We start from the raw sequence: 20,935 nt of genomic DNA, 5'->3' as shown, positions 1-20,935 counted from the left end.
TGATAGTTCCTTAGTACGTAGTAATTTTGAAAGAAATGGGAAAAAACGAAAAAATGGCAATCACAGGAAAATCGAACACATACTTATATATACGCCATATCTGGCTAAAAAAAAAATAGGCATGGGTAGCCAGATCATCTAGAAACACTTTCCAACACTATAAAAATATAAGTTTTGCGACAATACTTGCCAATTCCTTACGGTAACATGACTAAGCAAAAAAATGCAAAACAAATAATAAGGGGCACTCGCGGAAAAATGCCCAACATTCTAATATACGGCATCTCAGATAAAAAAAAAGACATGCACGTGTTAGCCCAACCATCAAGGCACACTTTCTAACACATAAACATGAAAAAAAAATCAATAATATACGGCAATTCCTTACTACGTAGTGAATTTTTACAAATATTGAAAAAAACAGAAATTGGCAACCGCAGTTAAATACCCAATATAGTAATAACTACGTCGTATCTGACAAAAACAAAATCACGCATGGGTAGCCAGATCATCTAGACACACTTTCCAACACTAAAAAAGCAAAAGTTTTACGACACTATTTCGCAATATCTTACGGAAAAATGACTTGGCAAAAAAATGAAAAAAAAGGAAAAAGGGACACTCGCGGTAAAATGCCCGACATTCTAATATACGACATCTCAGAGAAAAAAAAAGACATGCACGTGTTAGCCCAACCATCAAGGCACACTTTCTAACACATAAACATGAAAAAAAAATGAATAATATACGGCAATTCCTTACTACGTAGTAATTTTTACAAATATTGAAAAAAAAACAGAAATTGGTAACCGCAGTTAAATACCCAATATACCAATAACTACGTCGTATCTGACAAAAACAAAGTCATGCATGGGTAGCCAGATCATCTAGACACACTTTCCAACACTAAACAAGCAAAAGTTTTACGACACTATTTGGCAATATCTTACGGAAAAATGACTTGGCAAAAAAATGAAAAAAAATGAAAAAGGGGCACTCGCGGTAAAATGGTCCTCGTGGTGATGAACGACATTTTAACTAAAAAAAAAAACATGCACATGGTAGCCAAACAATCCACCAAGACTTTCCACAACTGATAACCTATACAAGTTGCACCATTCTACGACAATTTCATAATACGTAATAACTTTGATAATTATGCAAACTACCCTAGAAGGGTAAACTCGGACGCGAACGACCCCGACGCGTCTCAGAAATCGGGGAAGGAGTACAGCTACAGCAATACACATCTGGACACTACTAGAGCGTGTAGGGGAGACACCTCCTGCAGGTCGATCACCCACAAATTCAGTCACGGGGGTGAGTCACGTGAGAAAAACCTGTTTTTTTTTGACGCTCGGGGTCGCAAACGACCCACCGTACCTATCCAGGGTTAAGCTCATCCTACTGCCTTATATACCCCGAAGTGTGGGAGAACCAAAGGCAGGCTCATGCCTAAGGTAACGGAGTATAGAGAAGGTAGCACGGCCGTAATAAGTCCGTTAATGGCAAAGCCAAAACCGCTGATGCTACTTTCAACTCCGGGGTCACCAGTTGTAAGAACAGTGAGACAAGCAACACCAAGATCAACTGATACTTTATTCAAATATGCATGGGAGTATATTACAAGGTGCGGACGGAAAGGTAGGATGGCGCTGGCGCCAAATCAGAATGAATTGCCCGCCAAAATATATGTGTTTTCTTACACTTACAAATATACGAATTATGAGTTAACAGAAACATGTAATGAAATGATACATATGCCAAAATGTAGCTCTGATAGAGCGGAATACATATACATGGGAAACCACGGTGTGGCGAAAGGAAAATTCAAATAAATAAACAGTTTGCTGATTTTCTGGACGACGGAGGGAGCGGTGTCCTTACAGGAGTAATATTTGTGGTATCCTTTAACGTAAAAAGGCAAATCTATAAACAAGCATTTTTAGGCAGAAAGTTCTACTCTGAAGGTGTTCTTGAGCTCTGGTATGTGCGTTTTAGCTATGCAAAATAGCCTACCAATGATTAGTAAAAGGGGTCGTTGTGTTGCTTTCTGTTCCAAATGGTAATGCAACATTGGATGTTTAAACTGACTGATTTGTGTTTAAGTAACTCCTTAATTTCATTACTTCATTAATTTTAGCTTGTAATTACTAACATTTCGGTACCTATTATTAGGTGCGATTACCTAAAATCATTAACTGCAACAACAAATGAATGACACTTAATTCTTTTGTATGTATTTAATTTTTCTTGCCAGACCGTAGGATTTTCTTTGGATTTGAATTTACCTGGAGCTGCAAGAATACTGTTTGTACTTATATAAGCATCACTCAGAACCTACGGAAAAAACAAAAATAGCGAACAGAACCATTTGCTCTCTCTCTCACTCTCTCTCTCTCTCTCTCTCTCTCTCTCTCTCTCTCTCTCTCTCTCTCTCTCTCTCTCTCTCTCTCTCTAACGGAATTGCCACTGTAAATGAGGAAGAAAATAATCTATAATTATTACAGTTTTTCACAATTTGCTATCTTTTCTTTCTTCCTCTAAATCTGATATTAAAAGTTTGTGAGATTAAAAATGTAACATTTATTAATATTTAGACTTAGATAAAGGGTTGATATAGAATTAGATTTCATTTATTCCACCTCGAAAGTCATGATAGAAACGAAAGAAAACTGGGCTGCGAGTTCTTCTATTTTCTTCAAAATCTATAGAAAATTGCATTAATCAATCTTCATTATAGTCAACGGGAATAAAGTTTTCACTTCTGTATTCTATCATTCAGTTTCTTTACTTATCGATTTCCGATGGAGCAGGAAAGGCTTCCTCCAATCGAACTTTCAATATTTCGCAAATTCCTGACGAGTTCGGGTCAGATATTCTATCATCATAATGATGTTTTCCAAATATTTTTGGCTATTTAACCTTGTAAGAATATGTTTTTGTGTTTATAATTATTTTCAAAAATTTTCAATGAAAAATTTTCATATCATGTGAAAGATTCAGTAAAAAATTAACATAAATAGTTATAAAAAAGGAAATCAAAATTTTAAAAAGAATATATACAAGTTGATTGTGCCTTGTTTGTTACGGAGTCTCAAAGATATCTGTAGTACTTAATTGATACTATTATTGGATACCCTCTTCCCCGGAGGGTTGACTTGGCATGATGATATGTTCCGAAGTGATTCCTCAGAATCATTTCTCTCGCGCATTATGAAATGACCAAGATGTAAATGATGGTGGTAGTGTATTACAGCCAACTCTTCAAAATAAGAAACAAAATTTTCCTTAGCAGTCTTCAACACAATGTAAAACATGTTCTTGAAATATACTATTGTATCAAATAATTACATTATACATAGTATTTGATTTCATTTTTTTTTTAACCATGAAAACTACGATTTGGTTAATACAGCATACTGATAAAACAAAACTTGTCCCTAAATTTACCAGATTTACCAAATTCGGGGACAATTTCCCTAGACGCAGACGCCATGACAGAAAGACCTATAAGAATCTGTCAACAAGCCTAAAGACAGATTATCAAATTAAAAAAAGAAAAAAAATTCTGAATAAAACTATCAAACACTAGCAATATCAAATATTGGCCTTATATATATATATATATATATATATATATATATATATATATATATATATATATATATATATATATATATATATATATATATATATATATATATATATATATATATATATATATATATATATATATATCGATTGGGATCTGAAAAAAAGAATTCATGGACACCTAATAACAGTTAAAACCGCTAAAATTGCACATGTTAACTTGCTTGAAATATACCTATTGTATAAGCTTTGAAATTATGATGATTGATAAATGTTGATTTTATAGAATATGTAGTGAATGAGTCCTTAAAATCAGTACTAGTATAAACTTTATACAAATAATTCTCAATTCACGATATAAACATGGATAAAAATCTGTATAATTTTCCAAGTTAAGAAAAATGAATATCTTTTGTTTTTTTGAATTAGGCGCTAAACTCTACGGTGAAAATAACGTCTTCGGAGAAAGCTGCTGAGTTAAAATAACCATAAAAAACAAAACAAAAAAAAAAAAGATGAAAATACCTAGTCATAAATAAAGTGGACTAGAAACTGCCGCGTTTTTATATTTTATATATATATATATATATATATATATATATATATATATATATATATATATATATATATATATATATATATATATATATATATATATATATATATATATATATATTTATGTATATATATATATATATATATATATATATATATATATATATATATATATATATATATATATATATATATATATATATATATATACCAAGATATATATATATATATATATATATATATATATATATATATATATATATATATATATATATACCAAGATATATAATATATATATATATATATATATATATATATATATATATATATATATATATATATTTATATATATATATATATATATATATATATATATATATATATATATATATATATATATATATATATATATATATATATATATATATATATATATATATGTATATATATACATAGATATAGATATGTATATATATATATATATATATATATATATATATATATATATATATATATATATATATATATATATAAATATACATATATATATATATATATATATATATATATATATATATATATATATATATATATATATATATATATATATATATATATATATATATATATATAGATAGATAGATAGATAGATAGATAGATAGAGAGATAGATAGATTGATTTATATATATATATATATATATATATATATATATATATATATATATATATATATATATATATATATATATATATATATATATATATAAATATATATATATATATATATATATATATATATATATATATATATATATATATATATATATATCTATATATATATATATATATATATATATATATATATATACATATATATATATATATATATATATATATATATATATATATATATATATATATATATTTATACAGGTATATATATATATATATATATATATATATATATATATATATATATATATATATATATATATATATATATATATATATATATATATATATATATATATATATTTCTATATATATATATATATATATATATATATATATATATATATATATATATATATATATATATATATATATATATATATTAGAGTAAAGTAAATTTTCTATTAGAGTAAAGTAAATTTACTGAGTTATTTACATCAACCTTGTTCTAGTTTTATTGTGTTAATGATTGTATTTTGTTTGCCCGAGTGATGACGAAAGAGTGTTGATGTCGGAGGTGGGTGCTTGGACAAAAGACAGTTCGGGCTTGAGCACTCTCCCATCCACAAACATTAAGCTGCATTGACCATTGAAAATTTTCCCGACGACCGCTTATCTATTGAATTTGGACCATGGCTCTGGAAAGTGATTGAAGGATTCTTGTCTTGGTTCATCGTCTGCAGGTGCTCTTTTCACCTGCGACTCGAGTGTTGCCTTGCTTTTGGACAGTGTATTCCAGAGACTGGCAGGTGCTACTGTCACTTGCGACTGGAGTCTGCCCCGCCATTTCCTAATGTGAGGGACATCCCAGGGAGTTGGTCGAATCTTTGGCTACCTGATCCCAGCTACCTATTGCAGCTGCAGTGATGTTGGGAGCTTGCTAGCTCGTGAGTTGGCCTGTAGGGAGGCCGTTGCCAGGTAAGGCAGATTATCTCTGTTTGCTTGTTAGCGGATTATTAGACCTGGCATACTGTGCCTGCCCTACTTGTTGGAAGGAAGAGCGGATGACGTCTTAAGTTGTGCTTCTCCCCTCATTTATTCTTACTAAGAAGTGAGGAGCCTTGTATTTATTTTTGTATTAGGTTAGTGTATTCATGTGTATATCTTGTTTCATATTTCTTTTGTCGTGGTAACCTTAGGTACGGTTATCCCGGTGAAAATAGTTAAAGGCAGGTTTGCTCTGTTGTTTTATAATAGGGAAATTAATTATAATTATTTTCATGTGCTTAGTAGCTAAGACTTTTTTAGTCTACTAATTAATTTAAGGTTAATGTCTGGTCTGGCCAGCTAAAGTTTAAGGATCCTATTAGGTTAATTATTTATTTTTACTATATCTTTGTTTGAGCCTTAGCTCATTAATTATAGGGAATCCTGAGTGATTCAGGTTTATGTGTATTGGTTATTTGTGGTTGTCTGGTTGTGATATTTGCAATGTCAGACAAGGTTGGCTTGAATATTTGTTAGATTTAAGTATTAAATATTGTAAAGTTTATTGAGTGTTTTGTTTCCTCTGACCTTTAGCCCTGAGTTCATTTTTACTGACAACAATAATTGAAAGAACTTTTGTTACACCTCCCAGGGGTCGTAACAAATTGGCGACCGTGACAGGATTGTTCTCAGGTCTGCTCAGTGTTTTGGTCAGTTGAACGGCACTTAGTTTATTTTTCAATATTTTTGTAATGATTATATTATATTACCTTTCTCCCTTGATATATTTATTACTATGGAGGATTTTGTATTTGATCCGGCCGAATTTTTAGGTTCGGTCGACTGTATTAAGCATTTGCCGGTGTTAAGTAGAAAACATTTAGTAGTATGTGCGCAATGGTTTGATCTTCCGCTGAAGCCTGCAGGCTCTAAGAAAGAAGTCGTTTTGGCCTTTTGATATAGGATTTCTCACGATTTAGCGGAGGCCGAAAATTTAATTGAAGGAAGTAGAGATGATAGTGAAGGGGAAGGTAGTATTTTTGAGGCCTATTCAGAGGATGAACCTGTGAGCCTGAAAGCGGGGCTAACGTTATTTGATGATCCTCAAGCACAGGTATTATTTTCTAAGGTCCCTCCGATATACACAAAGGTACTGGTTCCACCAAAACCATTTATCCTAGGCCTGAGGAACCTCTAGTGTCGGTTCCTGTGTTGGGAGAATCCAAGGAGGAAGTAGAATTTAAATTAATTAGCAAATGGATTGGGTTAAAGAAATTAGAATTTGAGGAGAAGGAGAGGGCAAGGCGTCATGAGTTAGAGATGGCTAATATTAATTTGCAGATGGTTAGGTTGCAGGGGACCAATATGATCAGTTCTCCTAAGGGAAATTATAATGACAGGTTTAATTTGGGTGCCGCTCTAAAGTTGGTGCCAGTGTTCGACGAAAAGAGCATCCCTGAGTTCTTCAAGGCATCTGAGCGAGTTGCTACCCGATTGTCTTGGCCACCGGAAATGTGGACTTTATTGATACAATGCAGGTTGGTGGGCAAGGCAATCCGGGTGTATAATGCCTTGGAGGAAGGAATTGCTATTGACTACCAGAAAGTCAAAGCACTGGTCCTTAAGGCATATGATTTGGTACCTGAGGCCTACCGTTTAAAATTCAGAAATGACAACAAACACCCTTCCCAGTCATTTGTAGAATTTGCGCAGGTTAAGGAGAACCAGTTCGACAACTGGATAAAGAGTTGTCAGGTAGTGTCGTTTGCGTCGTTGAGGGAAATGTTGCTCCTAGAAAAGTTCAAGGAGGATTGTAGCAAGGAGTTACGATTTCATCTCGAGGAGGTTAAGGTAGTGAAAGTGAGTAACGCCGCCCATCTTCTCGGGTATTTAATAATGTAAATAGAGTAGAACCTTCCTTGCCTATGTCTAAAAATAATGCCAATTCTTTTTCAGGTGGTAATAAAGGGGGCATATCTGGAAGGCCTCCTACTCAAAGTGGTTTTGGTAATAAGGGTATGCCCATGTCCAATACCCCTAATAACCCGGGTTCTGGACTTCAAAGAACTTGCTTCTGATGTAACAAACCAGGACACTTTCAGAACCAGTGCCATGCCCGTAGAAGGTACCTAGAAAGAAATGGGCAGAATCGCGTATCATTTATTTCCACTAGTTCTGATGTTTGCAATAAGGGTGAAAAACCGCCCATAGTTAGCAGTAGCGTAGACAATAGTAATAATCCCTCCGCTAGTCCTAAGAATGCATGACTGCATTTTGACAAATATGTATGGCCGGGTAAGATAATCCTTGAATCAGGCTCCATCAATGTGAAGTTTTTAAGAGACACTGGCTCAGCTCGGTCTCTGGTGTTAGGTACCACTTTACCTTCTTTGTAAGCGTATTCAGGTAATTATTATGTTCTGGGAGGGTTCCCAAACACTGTAGTATCTGCTCCACTGGTGGAGGTTAGGTTATCTTTCCCTGGATATGATAGGGTTACCGAGTTGGCCGTAGTGGGTAATATCCATATACATGGTATTGACAGCATTTTGGGAAATGACATGCTTAACAGGGAAGGCCGTGAATTATTTCCCCTTTTGTCCATCGAGGCTTATCCTGTTTCTGTAACAATCTGTGCCGTGGCCAGAGCAGGTGAATTAGATAAGGATGATAATTTCTTTAATAAGTAGTTTAGAGGTAGATGTAGAAAGACCCGGGTCAGTAGATGAAATGAATAATCCTATTGTTATTAATGCTTTGAAACCCGACAGGGACCGTTCAGCTTTCATTAATGCTCAGAAAGCTGAATTTAATTTTGAGTTAGGGGATATTAATGACCTAACTAGTCCTTGGTTTGGGTTGATCAATAATATATTGTATCAATTTAGTAGACCTGCGTCTGATGATCCGAGTAAGACTCCTCGGATCGAACAAATGGTGGTCCCTTCTCAATTTCAGGAATCAGTAGTTAGTCTCGCTCACGATAATTTCCTTTCAGGTCATTTTGGCGTATGGAAAACTTTCCATAAATTGGCCCAATATTGTTGGTGGCCTGGGAGGAAATTATCAGTAAAACGTTTTGTGAATGATGATAATAATAAAAAAGTACATAAAATTTGTTTGTGGAAGAAGAGTCAGCAATACTTTAAAGGTATCTTTTAATTAATGGAATAGGGTGACGCAGTCAGTGCCAGCACTGATGCAGAGTTCACTGGTCTGCTCAAGCAGAGATTCCAAGTTATACAGCAGACTGATTTATTTGCAATTTTCCTCTTCATTTGGGAGTAATTTGTTTTCATTAGAGAGAGAAGCTTAATCAATTTGATGCGATGTTTCACACAAGTTCTGATATCCCGAGTTAGATGCCTCATTGAAGCGGATAGATTTTGGTCGATCCTTTCAGGAAAGTTAGAACCATCACTTTCTATTTAATCCTAGATATATTCTCCATCAGTATACTCTCTCTCTCTCTCTCTCTCTCTCTCTCTCTCTCTCTCTCTCTCTCTCTCTCTCTCTCTCTCTCTCTCTCATCAAAGAGAACTCCATATATCCATTATTATTATTATTATTATTATTATTATTATTATTATTATTATTATTATTACTAATTGCTAAGCTATAAACCTAGCTGGAAAAGCAAGATACTAGAAGCCCAAGGGCTCCAACAGAGAAAAATAGTCCAATGAGAAAAGGAAATAAGGACTTAGATAAATGATATGAGGAATAATAAACAATTAAAAAGAAATATTTTAAATGCTGTAACATCAAAATAGATATTTCCTTTATAAACTATAAAAAGACTTATGTCAGCCTGTTCAACGTAAAAAACATTTGCTGCAAGTGTGAACTTTTGAAGTTGTACTGATTCAACTACCTGATTTGGAAGATCATTCCACAACTTTGTCACAGCTGAATTAAAACTTCTAGAATACTTTGTAGTATTGAACCTCATGATGGAGGTCTGACTATTAGAATTAACTTCAGGCCTAGTATTACAACAGGATGAAACTGTCCAGGAAGATCTGAATGGAAAGATGGTCAGAATTATGAAAATATTATGCAACATGCATAATGGATTAATTGAATGACGGTGCCAGATATTAATATCGAGATCAGAAATAAGAAATTTTGATAGATCGTGAGATCCTATCCAACATCTTAAGATGAGAATCAGCAGCTGAAGACCAGACAGGAGAACAATACTTAAAATCAGGTAGAATGAAAGAATTAAAACACTTCTTCAGAATAAATTGATCACCGAAAATGATAAAAGACTTTCTTAATAAGCCAATTTTTGGGGGGGGCCATTTAAGAAGCCACTGTCCTTGACCTACTTACAATCATACTTTGAGTTTTGGTAGGATTCAACTTCATATGCCATAATTTGCACCATGCACTAATTCTTGCAAGATCTCTATTAAGGGATTCAGAAACTCCAGATCTACATTCAAGAGATGGAATTGATGCAAAGAGAGTAGCCTCATCTGCATATGTAACAAACTTGTTTTCGAGGCCAGACTACATGTCATGTGTATATAAGATGAAAAGTAATGAGCCAAGAACACTAAATACCACATTCCTATACTCACTATGGTGCCCATCAACAACAATTCTTTGTAATATATTACTTAAAATATCAATTATTATGCCATGTAAGGATCCATCTACTTAGGGTTTCAATACAAGTGAAATATGATTAACATGGTTAAGTATGACGAATAAAACGAATATTATAAAACAATTATTCTTGTACCCTAAGGGCAGGAGTTGTGTAGTATCAGAGTAGGAGTAGGGTTGTATGGCTGTAGGAGTTGTCATGATGGTGATTTATGTAACTCTGTTATCTGAGCTGACGACGAGTTCTGTTACGGGGAAAGAATTCGTCATGGGAATTAATGGAACTCCTCAACCCTTACTTATTTTCAGGGTTTCCAATAATAGTTGACGTATAGCTAATTAATTTTATGTCATGTGGATCAGTACCAGTACGATGAGGACAGGGAAGTGGGGAATATGGGGAAAGGATAAGTACCCCTGGATACAATCCAGTTTATAGCCCGAGGGCAGGTACCTGGGATGGGAAAGGAGAAGGGAATAGGGGGGGGGGGAATGAAGTACAGGGAAAGAATAAAAGAGAGGGGCAGACCCTCATGCGACATTCGATAGTAGTAGAGTTATTTCGAGACAGGAAGAGACAGGAAGGAATAGGAAAGGTTTTTTGGTTCATGCCAAGCAAAAGGACACCAATCGACTGTCACCATTATGTTGTTTGAGTAGGGTATGATGGTTAATGAATTTTTTTTTTTTTATGGTGAAGTAATGTTTAAATGAAATTACAATTCAATGTGGACATGGCACATAAACTTGATCAGGCTCTTTCCAAAAATTCAATTTCTTTATCTACAACTATTTATGTAAATTATTACTTATTCTTTCTATATAGTATAAAAAATTCCCTTCAAAGTCATTGAAAATAGTTATAAAAACGAAAACTATTTTTTAAAAGGTCAAATAGCCTATTGTTATGTTGATAAAATATATTTCCATCTGATCCAAACTCGTTAGGAATTCGTAATATTAAGTAACCATTCACTGAGATTGGAGGAAGCCTTTCCTGCTCCATCAATAATCAATAAGTAAAGAAACTGAATGATAGAATACAAATGTGAAAACTTTATTCTCGTCGACTATAATGAAGATTGATTAATGCAATTTTCTATAGATTATGTAAAAAATATAAAAACTCACAACATAGTTTTCTTTCGTTTTTTTTTGTCTTGACTTTCGAGGTGGACAAAATGAAAGCTAATTGTATATCAACCCTTTATCTAAGACTATAAGTTAATAAAGGTTGCTTTTTTAATCCTTCTTATTCTATAATGACCTTTGGCCTTTTTCTAATTAGGTTTGATGGGAAACAGGAAAATCTTCTCTACTATTTCGTTAAAAGAGAGAAAAGATAGCGAGTTCTTGAAAACTACAGCAATTATAAAAAAATTTTCCCAATTCACATTGGCAATTTAGTTAAATTGAGAGAGAGAGAGAGAGAGAGAGAGAGAGAGAGAGAGAGAGAGAGAGAGAGAGAGAGAGAGATTTTACTATAAAATAGATGCATTTAGAAGCAAACCAATTAAAGCAAAAGACAATAAAAAGGAAACAAAGAAGTTAACTTGAGATTATTTTCCTTATACCTATGATTAAAGGAAGAAAAAAAAGCCCAATCTTTGATGACTGTGAGTCACTGGTCAGACACAGCCACTCGTTGCATGTATAGTTCCCCTGACTGACATAAGCCCGGAAAGTCCCATCTTGGTCTGTGAGTCACCCACTGATCAGGCACAATTCTCCTGCACATATAGTTCCCCTGACATTTGTCTCTTCTTGAGGGTGTTATTTGGTATAGTTGCAATGTTATACTGACTTAAATGGAAAGACCAGCGTCCGATTCTCCTTAGAGATGAGATGAAAAACTTTTTTTTTCTTTTTTTTTTTTGGCTTCTATTAAAAACAACTTTATTATTAGCTAAGATGCAACGTTGATTAGTTGGAAATTCGTATTCTACACAACTAGATATAATGAATAATAAAATTAATAATATATTGCTTCCTTTTACCTGTATTCTTTGTTATTGTTTTCATTCAGTTTAATCTTTACTTCTGCCCTCCTTTCCAGCTTTTGGTTTTGGAATCTCATTATAACATCCAAGTTTGAACTTCCAATGTATCATTAAGTGAACTCCTAGACTTAAGAAGAACATTCAATAAGGTGGTTACTGTTTTCACTAAAACTTCTCTAAAACTGAGATCAAGCAAAACCAAAGAAAACTGAACCGTTGTGGAAGCGTTCGCTATAAATCACAAACTGCTTGTTTGTCTGAACAATAAGTTCCTCTTCTTAGATATTATTCGTATGCTGTGAGAAGAAGAAGAAGAAGAAGAAGAAGACGACTTGATGTTCATTACTGGGTCAAATGTGGTTGCCCTTGAAGTTAGAAGTAAACGCATGCAACCTATGTTGTCTGTGTAGGACGTAACTAATGATAGTGAATTTTCTGCAGATTGCAGCGCTTTCCACCTACTATGCTTCCTCTAGTCCTGGTTCCTGGTTCCTGGTTCCTGGTTCCTTATTGCTCACTCCGCAAAATAAGTTTGCGGGCTCTCTATCACTTTATAGATAGGTGCAAAGCTTCTAAGCTTATTCTTAATATTGTTATTAAGTTTATATTATCTGAGCCTTGAATAAATTAATACCGTTATGAGATTTTCAATCTTTACTTTTTTTTCCATTCTACTTTGAAATTTAATAGGATAACACCCTGCTATCATCAGTTTTGGCAACCTATTGTGGTCAGTTTGAACTTCTTAAATTCTTCTCTTATATGCATTACCCTACCTACAAATGCAGCCAGATCCCTGCTAGGAATTTTCAGCGTACCTAAAATTGTGTCTACATTTATTAGTTGTCTTATTTTTGGCCATAAAGATAAATGTTCGTTAGTATCTTCTTCATCTTTGCACAGGTCACACAAATTATCTTCATATTTTCCCCTGAAATTTGCTTTTATGTTGACCATATTTAATCTTGTTTTCATCACAAGGGATGCCTTATCCAGATTCATTTCTCTAATATAAGACTGTGAAATTTCCTTTAATAAATCCCAATTTTTTCATCACTTTCTTTTTTTCTTCAATAGTTTCTTCTATATTTCCATAATTCTTTTCTTGATTTCTTTATTTAGGGTCCTTTTCCCCCAACTTATTATTTCTTCAACTTCCATCCCATATTTACAACAGATTTCTTCTACGCTCTTGCTCCAGCACTTTCCATACGGGTTCTTCAACTGATCCTCAATTATCTCTCTTACTAATCTTTTTTCCTCAGAGTTTACGATATTGTAGAAGAACATTAATTTATTATATTCTATTCTGCAGGACACCGGCCACATTCCTGCTTCTGCAAGTATGCCCCAATATGGAGTACTTGCAGGTAGTTCATACATATTTCTTATAATCTTATATTGTAGGTTTTTGAGATCTTTCATATCTTTATCCCTTATTACACTCCACGTCTCCACGTTGGCAAATATTGTTGGTACTACTACTGTTTCATATATTTTCTTTCTGATTTCCAATGCCATCTTTCCTACTTTTCTTGTATTCCCATATTTTCTTATTTCTTGGGTCATATATGCGACCCTCTGGCTTTTATTTCTGATACTCAATTCTTTGTTTCCCTTCTCTGAGTACCATTCACCCAAATACTTGTATTCCTTAACGAAACTTACTTGTCCGTTCTTCACTTCTGTTTCAATCTCCTCCTCTTTATCATTCTTTCTTTTAAATCTTAATACACCCGATTTTTTGGGGTTGGTGTTGATTGTAAATTTCTTTAGGGTCTCCAAGCTATGACAATTACTTATGGCACTTTCTATACCTTCTTTACTTCCTGTGGGAAACATTATATCATCTACAAATACCGATGATTCTATTTCAATATTTCTTATCAATGTGGTATTTTTTCTACAAATGCTATTGACTTTGTCAGTTGCGATACTGTATAGCTTGGGTCCATATAATGTTTCTTGTCTCAAATTTCCTTCAATCTTTATACCTCCTGTTGTACCTGCTGGACAGTTAATGGCTGCTCTACCTTTTTCATCAATTTTTCTAACTATCAGTGCTTCCTTCCATCCTATAATTTTTTTTTTTTTTAATGCAATCCTTTAGGTCTAGCTTATCGAAGCACTTATATGCATCACAGAACTATATGTATGTCGACCATCCCAAATAGGCATTATAGTCTAATACTGCATTCAATATAAGCAGATGATCAGCCGTAGATCTTCCTTCAATGCCTCCACACTGGAATCTACTCATCTCTTCTTTGAATCTGTCCTTATATTTTTTCATCCTTATTTTCTCGTATATTTTACTAATTATGCTTGTGATGAATATGCCTCTTTTATTTTTTAGTTCCATTTTATTTCCCTTTTTGTGGATTGAAAGTATCCACATCTCTTCCCACTCTTTAGGGATCCATATGCTTTCGTCAATTTCTGTTAGGATCAGCTTCAGACTTTCTATTATTTCTTTCCACATCATTTAAATCACAACATTGTTCAATCCTTGCCTGTCCGTTGTGTATTTGTCTTTCAGGCTTTTTACGATGGCTTCTACTTCTTGATAGGTTATTTTCTCTTCCTTGCTGGATCTCATTCTGTCACTTTCTAACAGCCATTTATCAAACATGTTGTTGATTTCTTCTGCCAGGGTCTCTTCTTTATTTTGGGGATTTTCTAGCTTAAATAAATCACTGTAGAATTTATCATATTCTTTCTTTATTTCTTCAACATCCTCTATTATTTCTTCACCCTTCCCTCTGATTGCTGTACATTTGCTGGCATTTTTTCTATCTACTTTCTTCTTGAATTCCCAGAAGGCTGTGCTGTTCATACCTCCTTTTGTTTTGATCTCTTCTACTTGCTTGATTATTCTTAAACCTTCCTCCTTTTCTTTTTCTTCTTGTATGTATAAGTCTACGAGGCTCTCCTGTACTTTAATTCTTCTCTTGACCTCATTGTTTTCCTTTCCAATTAGTTGTCAAAGGTTAGTTACAAAGAGACAGGTAAAATAGACCTGAAGTTTTGATGTTAACTGAAGAACGTCATTTGTGTCATCAAAATATTATAGGTGAAATGGAATTCGAATGATATGTTCTCTGGTATATGTAGTTTTCATCAATTGACTTCTGTCTGAGATATGTTAGGATTCAGTATTATGCATTAGGCAGAAAGGATGTGCACAACAAATATATTTCCTAAACAATTTGGCCTGATTTTGCAGCCGAGAAATAAAATAAAAGCTCATAAACCCACATTATTTTAATCATAATTGAATCCAAAGTTCTTTTTTTTCTGCCTCTAGAAACTTTACCTTCAGGAATTCTGAGTAAAGAACCAACGTATGTCGTCTATATCAAATATTATCTGTCTTAACGTCACAAAGAAACAAGAGGTTTACCATAGAGTTCCCGCAATCTTGGTAGACAAAAGACAGGAAGCACAGGTCATTGAAAGCAAAAATGTCAGGGTGCTAACGAAACGATCTTATACATAACCTAGATAGAAAGGCAATGTAAAGAAGGACAGAGAATGAAGGAGATACTTCACAATGTAGAACCCTAAATATCAAGGCATGTATATGACAAACAGATTTTGCAGGTCCTATAAAGCAAGGGGGTTTCCCTGTGTGATAGGACCAGGAAAACAAGCGTTCAGGTGAAGTGGGTAAAAGTAAACATAACTATGACTTCCATCATAAAACAATACAATAGTTTATGTCATGATAACACAGGATAGTTTTCACTCCTTGTAAAAAGTCTTATTGTTGATGTGAATTTCATATACATATTTTACTTTTGTTTCTTAGTAATCGTTTGTTGATTGTTGTTGTTGTTTTTGTTGTTGTTGGGCGGAGGGATTTGCCTTTCCATCGGCACATCCTTGGTTTTCTTCTTTATTCTATTTCTTTTATTTTCTTCTCCTTTTTTTTCCACATTTGATAAATATATTCTTCTCTCTATTCCTTCTTTCTTGAACAGCACGTTTCCTATTATCTTCTTTTCTTCTCCATACGGCTGTTGCAATTCCACTATTTTTCTTCTTTCGTCGCTGAGGTCTGGACACTCAAGAATGAAGTGGGCGAGGTCTTCATTAACTGCCCCACATAGTTTGCATTCTACCCTACCTCCTGCTTCATGTCTTTCCCTATCATTTAATTTCAAACAGTTGGCCCTAGCTTTATACATAATAATAGAATTAGGTTTGTTATCATAAAACATTTCTTCTCCTATTTGCCCTTTTTCTTGTTCGTATATTTCTAAACTATTCTTCTCATTTATTTCATCCCTCCACTTTTTACCATCTACTTCTCTAATTTTGGCCTTAAGTTCTTCTCTTCCCATTCTCCTAAAGGTTCTATCGTTCATTTCCATATCTTTAATCGATTTCCTAGTCTCTTTCATCCACCTGTTATTTTCATTTTCTTTCATTTCTTCCAGTATTATCTTCAGCAAATAATTTCTCCCCTCTTCTATCCCTTTCACAAACCTTAGCCTTCCTCCTGCTATTCTAGTTTTCATTTTGGACATTTCTATCTCTCCCCGTAGTGTTGCTACTGCTGCATATGGTGGTGCTCCCAAAATTTTTCTTCCTACTCCGTTTTCAATCTGCTGTAATCGTTTTATGTTCATTACTGCCGTGCCATACAGTATTCCTGGTAAGGCTACATTTTTCCAATATGTTTTTCCTATCAGTATTTTGTAGCAGCTTTTCGCAATAATTGAGTAGGTTAGGTTAGCTAGCTTTTCTGCCTTTTCCATCATTTTCTTCTTTTGTTTTTTAAACATATTTCTTTTCCCTTCTATCTCTATTCCTAAGTATCTTATGATATCTGTTACTTTAATACCCTCTATTTCTTCCGGTTTTCTTTCATATTATATATGATTATATGACTCTTATTTTTATTTATTTCTAGCCCACATTCTCTACATATTTCTACTAGTATTTTTGTTTGCTTCTGCATCTACTATATTTTTTTGCTACAATTAGACCGTCATCTGCAAAGAACAATGCCCTAATCTTTATTATTTCGTTTTCAAAGTCTTTTCCTTTCTTTTCTAATTCATTTATTATTTTATATGTAATTAGTTTAAACAGAGTAGTTGACCCTGTACATCCCTGTTTTATCCCACTTGTTAATTCAAATTCTTTATCTAATTCATATCCTATGTTTTTTTTGGTTTTGTCTCCTTCGTAGATCTCTTCCAATGTATCTATTACATTTGGGTGTATTCTACATTCTTTCATAATTTCTATTATTTTTCCCTCTTTATTGAGTCATATGCTTTCTTGAAATCTATTGAAATTACTATTAAACTTTCCTTCCTTTTGTAGCTTTCTTCTACACAGTATTGTAAAATAGATATGTTATCTTCTACTCTTCCTCCTTTTGTGAACCCGTTTTGCGTTTCTTTCATCTCCATATTTCTCTCAAGGTGTTCTTCTATTTCATCTTTCATGAGGACCATAAATATTTTGTATGAGGCATTTGTAAGGGCAATCGGTCTTAGATCTTTTACTGTGGGTTTCTTTACCTTTTTTATCATTTTGTTTTAGACTTTTTCCACTTTCTGGGTTTGTTCTTTTCCTCTGTTTCATTTTGAAGGCACTTTTTAATGATTTCCAAGCATTTGCTGTCATTAGCTATAGTTTTTTTTTATAATTCTGGTTTCAGTTCATCTGGACCTGCTGCCTTTTTATTTTTCATTTTTCTTAAAATTTTTCTTAACTTTCTCCGCTGGTAAGTTGGGAATATTCATTGGCGTTATTTTTCTTTTTATTGGTGCTACTATATCCATGTGCTCTCTTATTTCTATGGGGAATGAGTGTCCTAATGAATTTTCTTCTTTTTCTATTTCCTTCAATTTTTCTATATAACTTTGTCTTTCTTCACTATTCCATACCTCTTTCATTTTATTTTCGTGAATTTTATAAATGCTTTCCCCCCAGAACCTATCTATTTGTTCCTCTGCTAATTCTTTGGATAGGTTTTCTCCATTTTTGTCATATAATTGTATTTCTTCTTCCTTTTCCTTTTTCCCTTTTAGTTTGTCAATATTTTTGAATATCTTGTTCCTCTCCTTCCTTACTTCATTAGGCTTCTTTTCATTTTTCCACATTGCCTCCTTTATTACAACCTGCGTTCTCTCTTTTTGTTGTTTATACAGCAAAAATGCTCTTTCCCTTTCTTCTCCTGTCAGGTATCGATTTTCTCTGTTATTTTTTTTTTCTTTTTTATTTCCTCTCTGATTTCATTGGTCATCCACTCTGGTTCTATCTTTGCTTTCTCTTCTCCAGTTGTTTTCCGTCTCTACTTTGCTTGTAGCTTTCTTTTTGCTGCCTCTTCTACAACTTCATCAAATTCATCCATCCTTGTGATTTCTCTGATCTCTAGATTATTTTTTTAATTCTTCCCTGTATTCCCTAAGACTTTCTTCGTCTATTTTGTAATATATACTTTCTTGGCAAAATCCTTTTTTGTAGTTTTCTATCTTCGCTTTTACGCTGACCTCTACCTCAGTCAGATTATGGTCAGATATATCTACTTTATCTTTTTCCTCATCTATGTTCATCTCATCGAAGTATTCATACATTTCTTTATTTACCAACACCAGGTCTATGGCACTCCTTTGATCACCTCTCTCCCATGTATATGTTCCTTTGCATTTCTAATCTACATTTAATAATATAAGGTTTTTATTGTTTATTACCTCGAGTATTTTCTTTCCGTTTTCATTCTCCTCTCGGTATCCCAAGAAGCCTAGATGACCATTAAAATCTCCCATTATAATTAGTGCTTCATCTTCCTCTATTTTTTTCTCTAGCTCTGCTCGTATCACTACGTTTCTTTCTTTACCTTCCCTATCCCCGCCACAATCCATATATACTACAATAAGTCTCACTTTCTTTTTAAGGATATTCCCTTTTACATCCAATATATCTAAGTTCTTCGAATGAACTTTTTCCATTTCTGTATCCTTGTCGTCTTTGTATATCACCATTAACCCCCTCCGTTTTTATCTTTAAAATCCCTCATACTCTCCTTCTTAATTGTACCATCAATTATATTAATCTTATACATTTTTTGTTGTGTTTCAGTTAGCACTACTATGTTTACTATCAAAGCTATCGTTTAGGAGACTCTCCATTTCCATGTATTTTTGCTTTGTTAAGCCTTGTATATTTATCCTTTGAAACTAATTTTCTTATTCTTTTTTGTTGGGCGGTCGCATGATCCGTATTCATTCCTTTTTCTGTTCCCCTTTTGCACTTCTTGTGGTCCCATCTCTACCTCCTTTCTCTGGCCCCCTGTTCTCTGAGGAGTTTCCCGTTTTTTATCATCCAGCCATTCTCTCCATTACTTTGTTTTTCTTTGAGCTCTTCCCTAAGTTTTGACATAACCTCTCTTTCCTTTTTCGTCATGTCCTTTGTTATACCTACTCTTTTTTTTCAAAGGATCTTGTTTATGCTTTAGTTTCATAGCACTTTTTAGGATTTTCCACTTCATTTCTTCATTCTTAAATTTAATAAGCACTGGCCTAGGTCGTCCCCTCCCCCCTCATTTCGTTTCCCTAGCCTTATAACCTGTTCCATCTTTATGTGCTCTAGCTCTAAACTATTTCTGAAAATATCCTCACACCAATTAGTATCCTCTGTTCGCATCTGTGTCTACAACTAAAAACCTTTCAAATTTCCTTTTGTTTAAAAACCAACCTGTATTTCATAGGTTACCTACGGGCCAAACAAAGGAAAAGCCCTTACCAACAGGAATCGTTGGCTACAGTACAACGAACGAACAAAAGTTGTTACCAAATAGGATGAGTGGACTTACCAAACTTTTGTAATGCAAGGGACAGATGGCGTTGAGTAGTTTCAGGTATAAAATGTGGTCAGGAAGAAATATGGTTCCTGCTTCTAATGATGAATACTGATTCAGTCTTCTTTGTCTTCTTCAAAATACCTTATCGGTTTGTCTAGTCACTAAAGTCCGGAGTCACAGAGGGTGTAGCTGAGGAATGTCTCCAACACAAGGAGTGTTAAGTCAGGTCTCTCTCGTTTCTGCCTCCCCTAATCTCTAAAATGTAAGAGCCTGTGTCCAGCACAAGGCTGTACACTCTGAAAAGCAGCAAGCAATGATCTTTCTGCCAGCTCAAAAAATCTCTTACCTGGCACAAGGGACACCCAGCTCCCTGCCATTTTGGTGGCAAAAATTTTCAATGCTGATATACACTGTCAACTTCTCAATAAACTCTTATAGCGGAACCTTCATCTGTTGTTTTTGCTATAGCAAGGAGCACCAGCACTGTCAAGACTTCTGTCATTTTGACAGGAGAAAAGGCAAGGAATGCACTACATACTACGATCACAAGGGAAAATTTGTGTTCTTTGCTCTCAAGCTGGTTGCAGAGCTAGGCTTGCAGCTTGATTGGGACGGTGTCCAGCACAAGATATTGTGCAGATGCAATGATTGCAATGTGTACCACGACATCGTATATCAACAGTCGTC

General features: G+C 33.8%; 2 protein-coding genes across 2 annotated transcripts; both read right to left on the bottom strand.

The window, feature by feature from the left end:
- Window positions 1-14,572: 14,572 nt before the first annotated feature.
- Window positions 14,573-14,908, bottom strand: LOC137618835 (uncharacterized). Its single transcript, XM_068349043.1, has one exon. It carries the CDS (start codon window positions 14,906-14,908, stop codon window positions 14,573-14,575), a length of 336 nt encoding a protein of 111 aa, XP_068205144.1.
- A 3-nt stretch (window positions 14,909-14,911) lies between these two features.
- Window positions 14,912-17,676, bottom strand: LOC137618834 (DNA repair protein RecN-like). The gene is made up of 3 exons (XM_068349042.1): window positions 17,501-17,676; window positions 17,025-17,295; window positions 14,912-15,394 (listed from the first exon to the last, which is right to left on the bottom strand). Exons 1-3 carry the CDS (start codon window positions 17,674-17,676, stop codon window positions 14,912-14,914), a joined length of 930 nt encoding a protein of 309 aa, XP_068205143.1.
- Window positions 17,677-20,935: the final 3,259 nt, after the last annotated feature.

The sequence above is a fragment of the Palaemon carinicauda genome, chromosome 25, assembly GCF_036898095.1.
Source record: "Palaemon carinicauda isolate YSFRI2023 chromosome 25, ASM3689809v2, whole genome shotgun sequence".
Taxonomy (NCBI): Eukaryota; Metazoa; Arthropoda; class Malacostraca; order Decapoda; family Palaemonidae; genus Palaemon; species Palaemon carinicauda.
This window is presented reverse-complemented; position numbering and strand designations above follow the sequence as displayed.

What these genes read in the sequence shown, in the direction of transcription:
- LOC137618834 (XM_068349042.1), bottom strand. Translation starts at nt 17,676, where the DNA reads ATGAAAGAATGTAGAATACACCCAAATGTAATAGATACATTGGAAGAG. An exon ending in AAACTAATTACATATAAAAT is followed by an intron (nt 17,296 to 17,500) that starts AATAAATGAATT and finishes ATAATATGAAAG; the next exon opens with AAAACCGGAAGAAATAGAGG. An exon ending in TACAGCAGATTGAAAACGGA is followed by an intron (nt 15,395 to 17,024) that starts GTAGGAAGAAAA and finishes CTAATTGGAAAG; the next exon opens with GAAAACAATGAGGTCAAGAG.
- LOC137618835 (XM_068349043.1), bottom strand. Translation starts at nt 14,908, where the DNA reads ATGTGGAAAGAAATAATAGAAAGTCTGAAGCTGATCCTAACAGAAATT.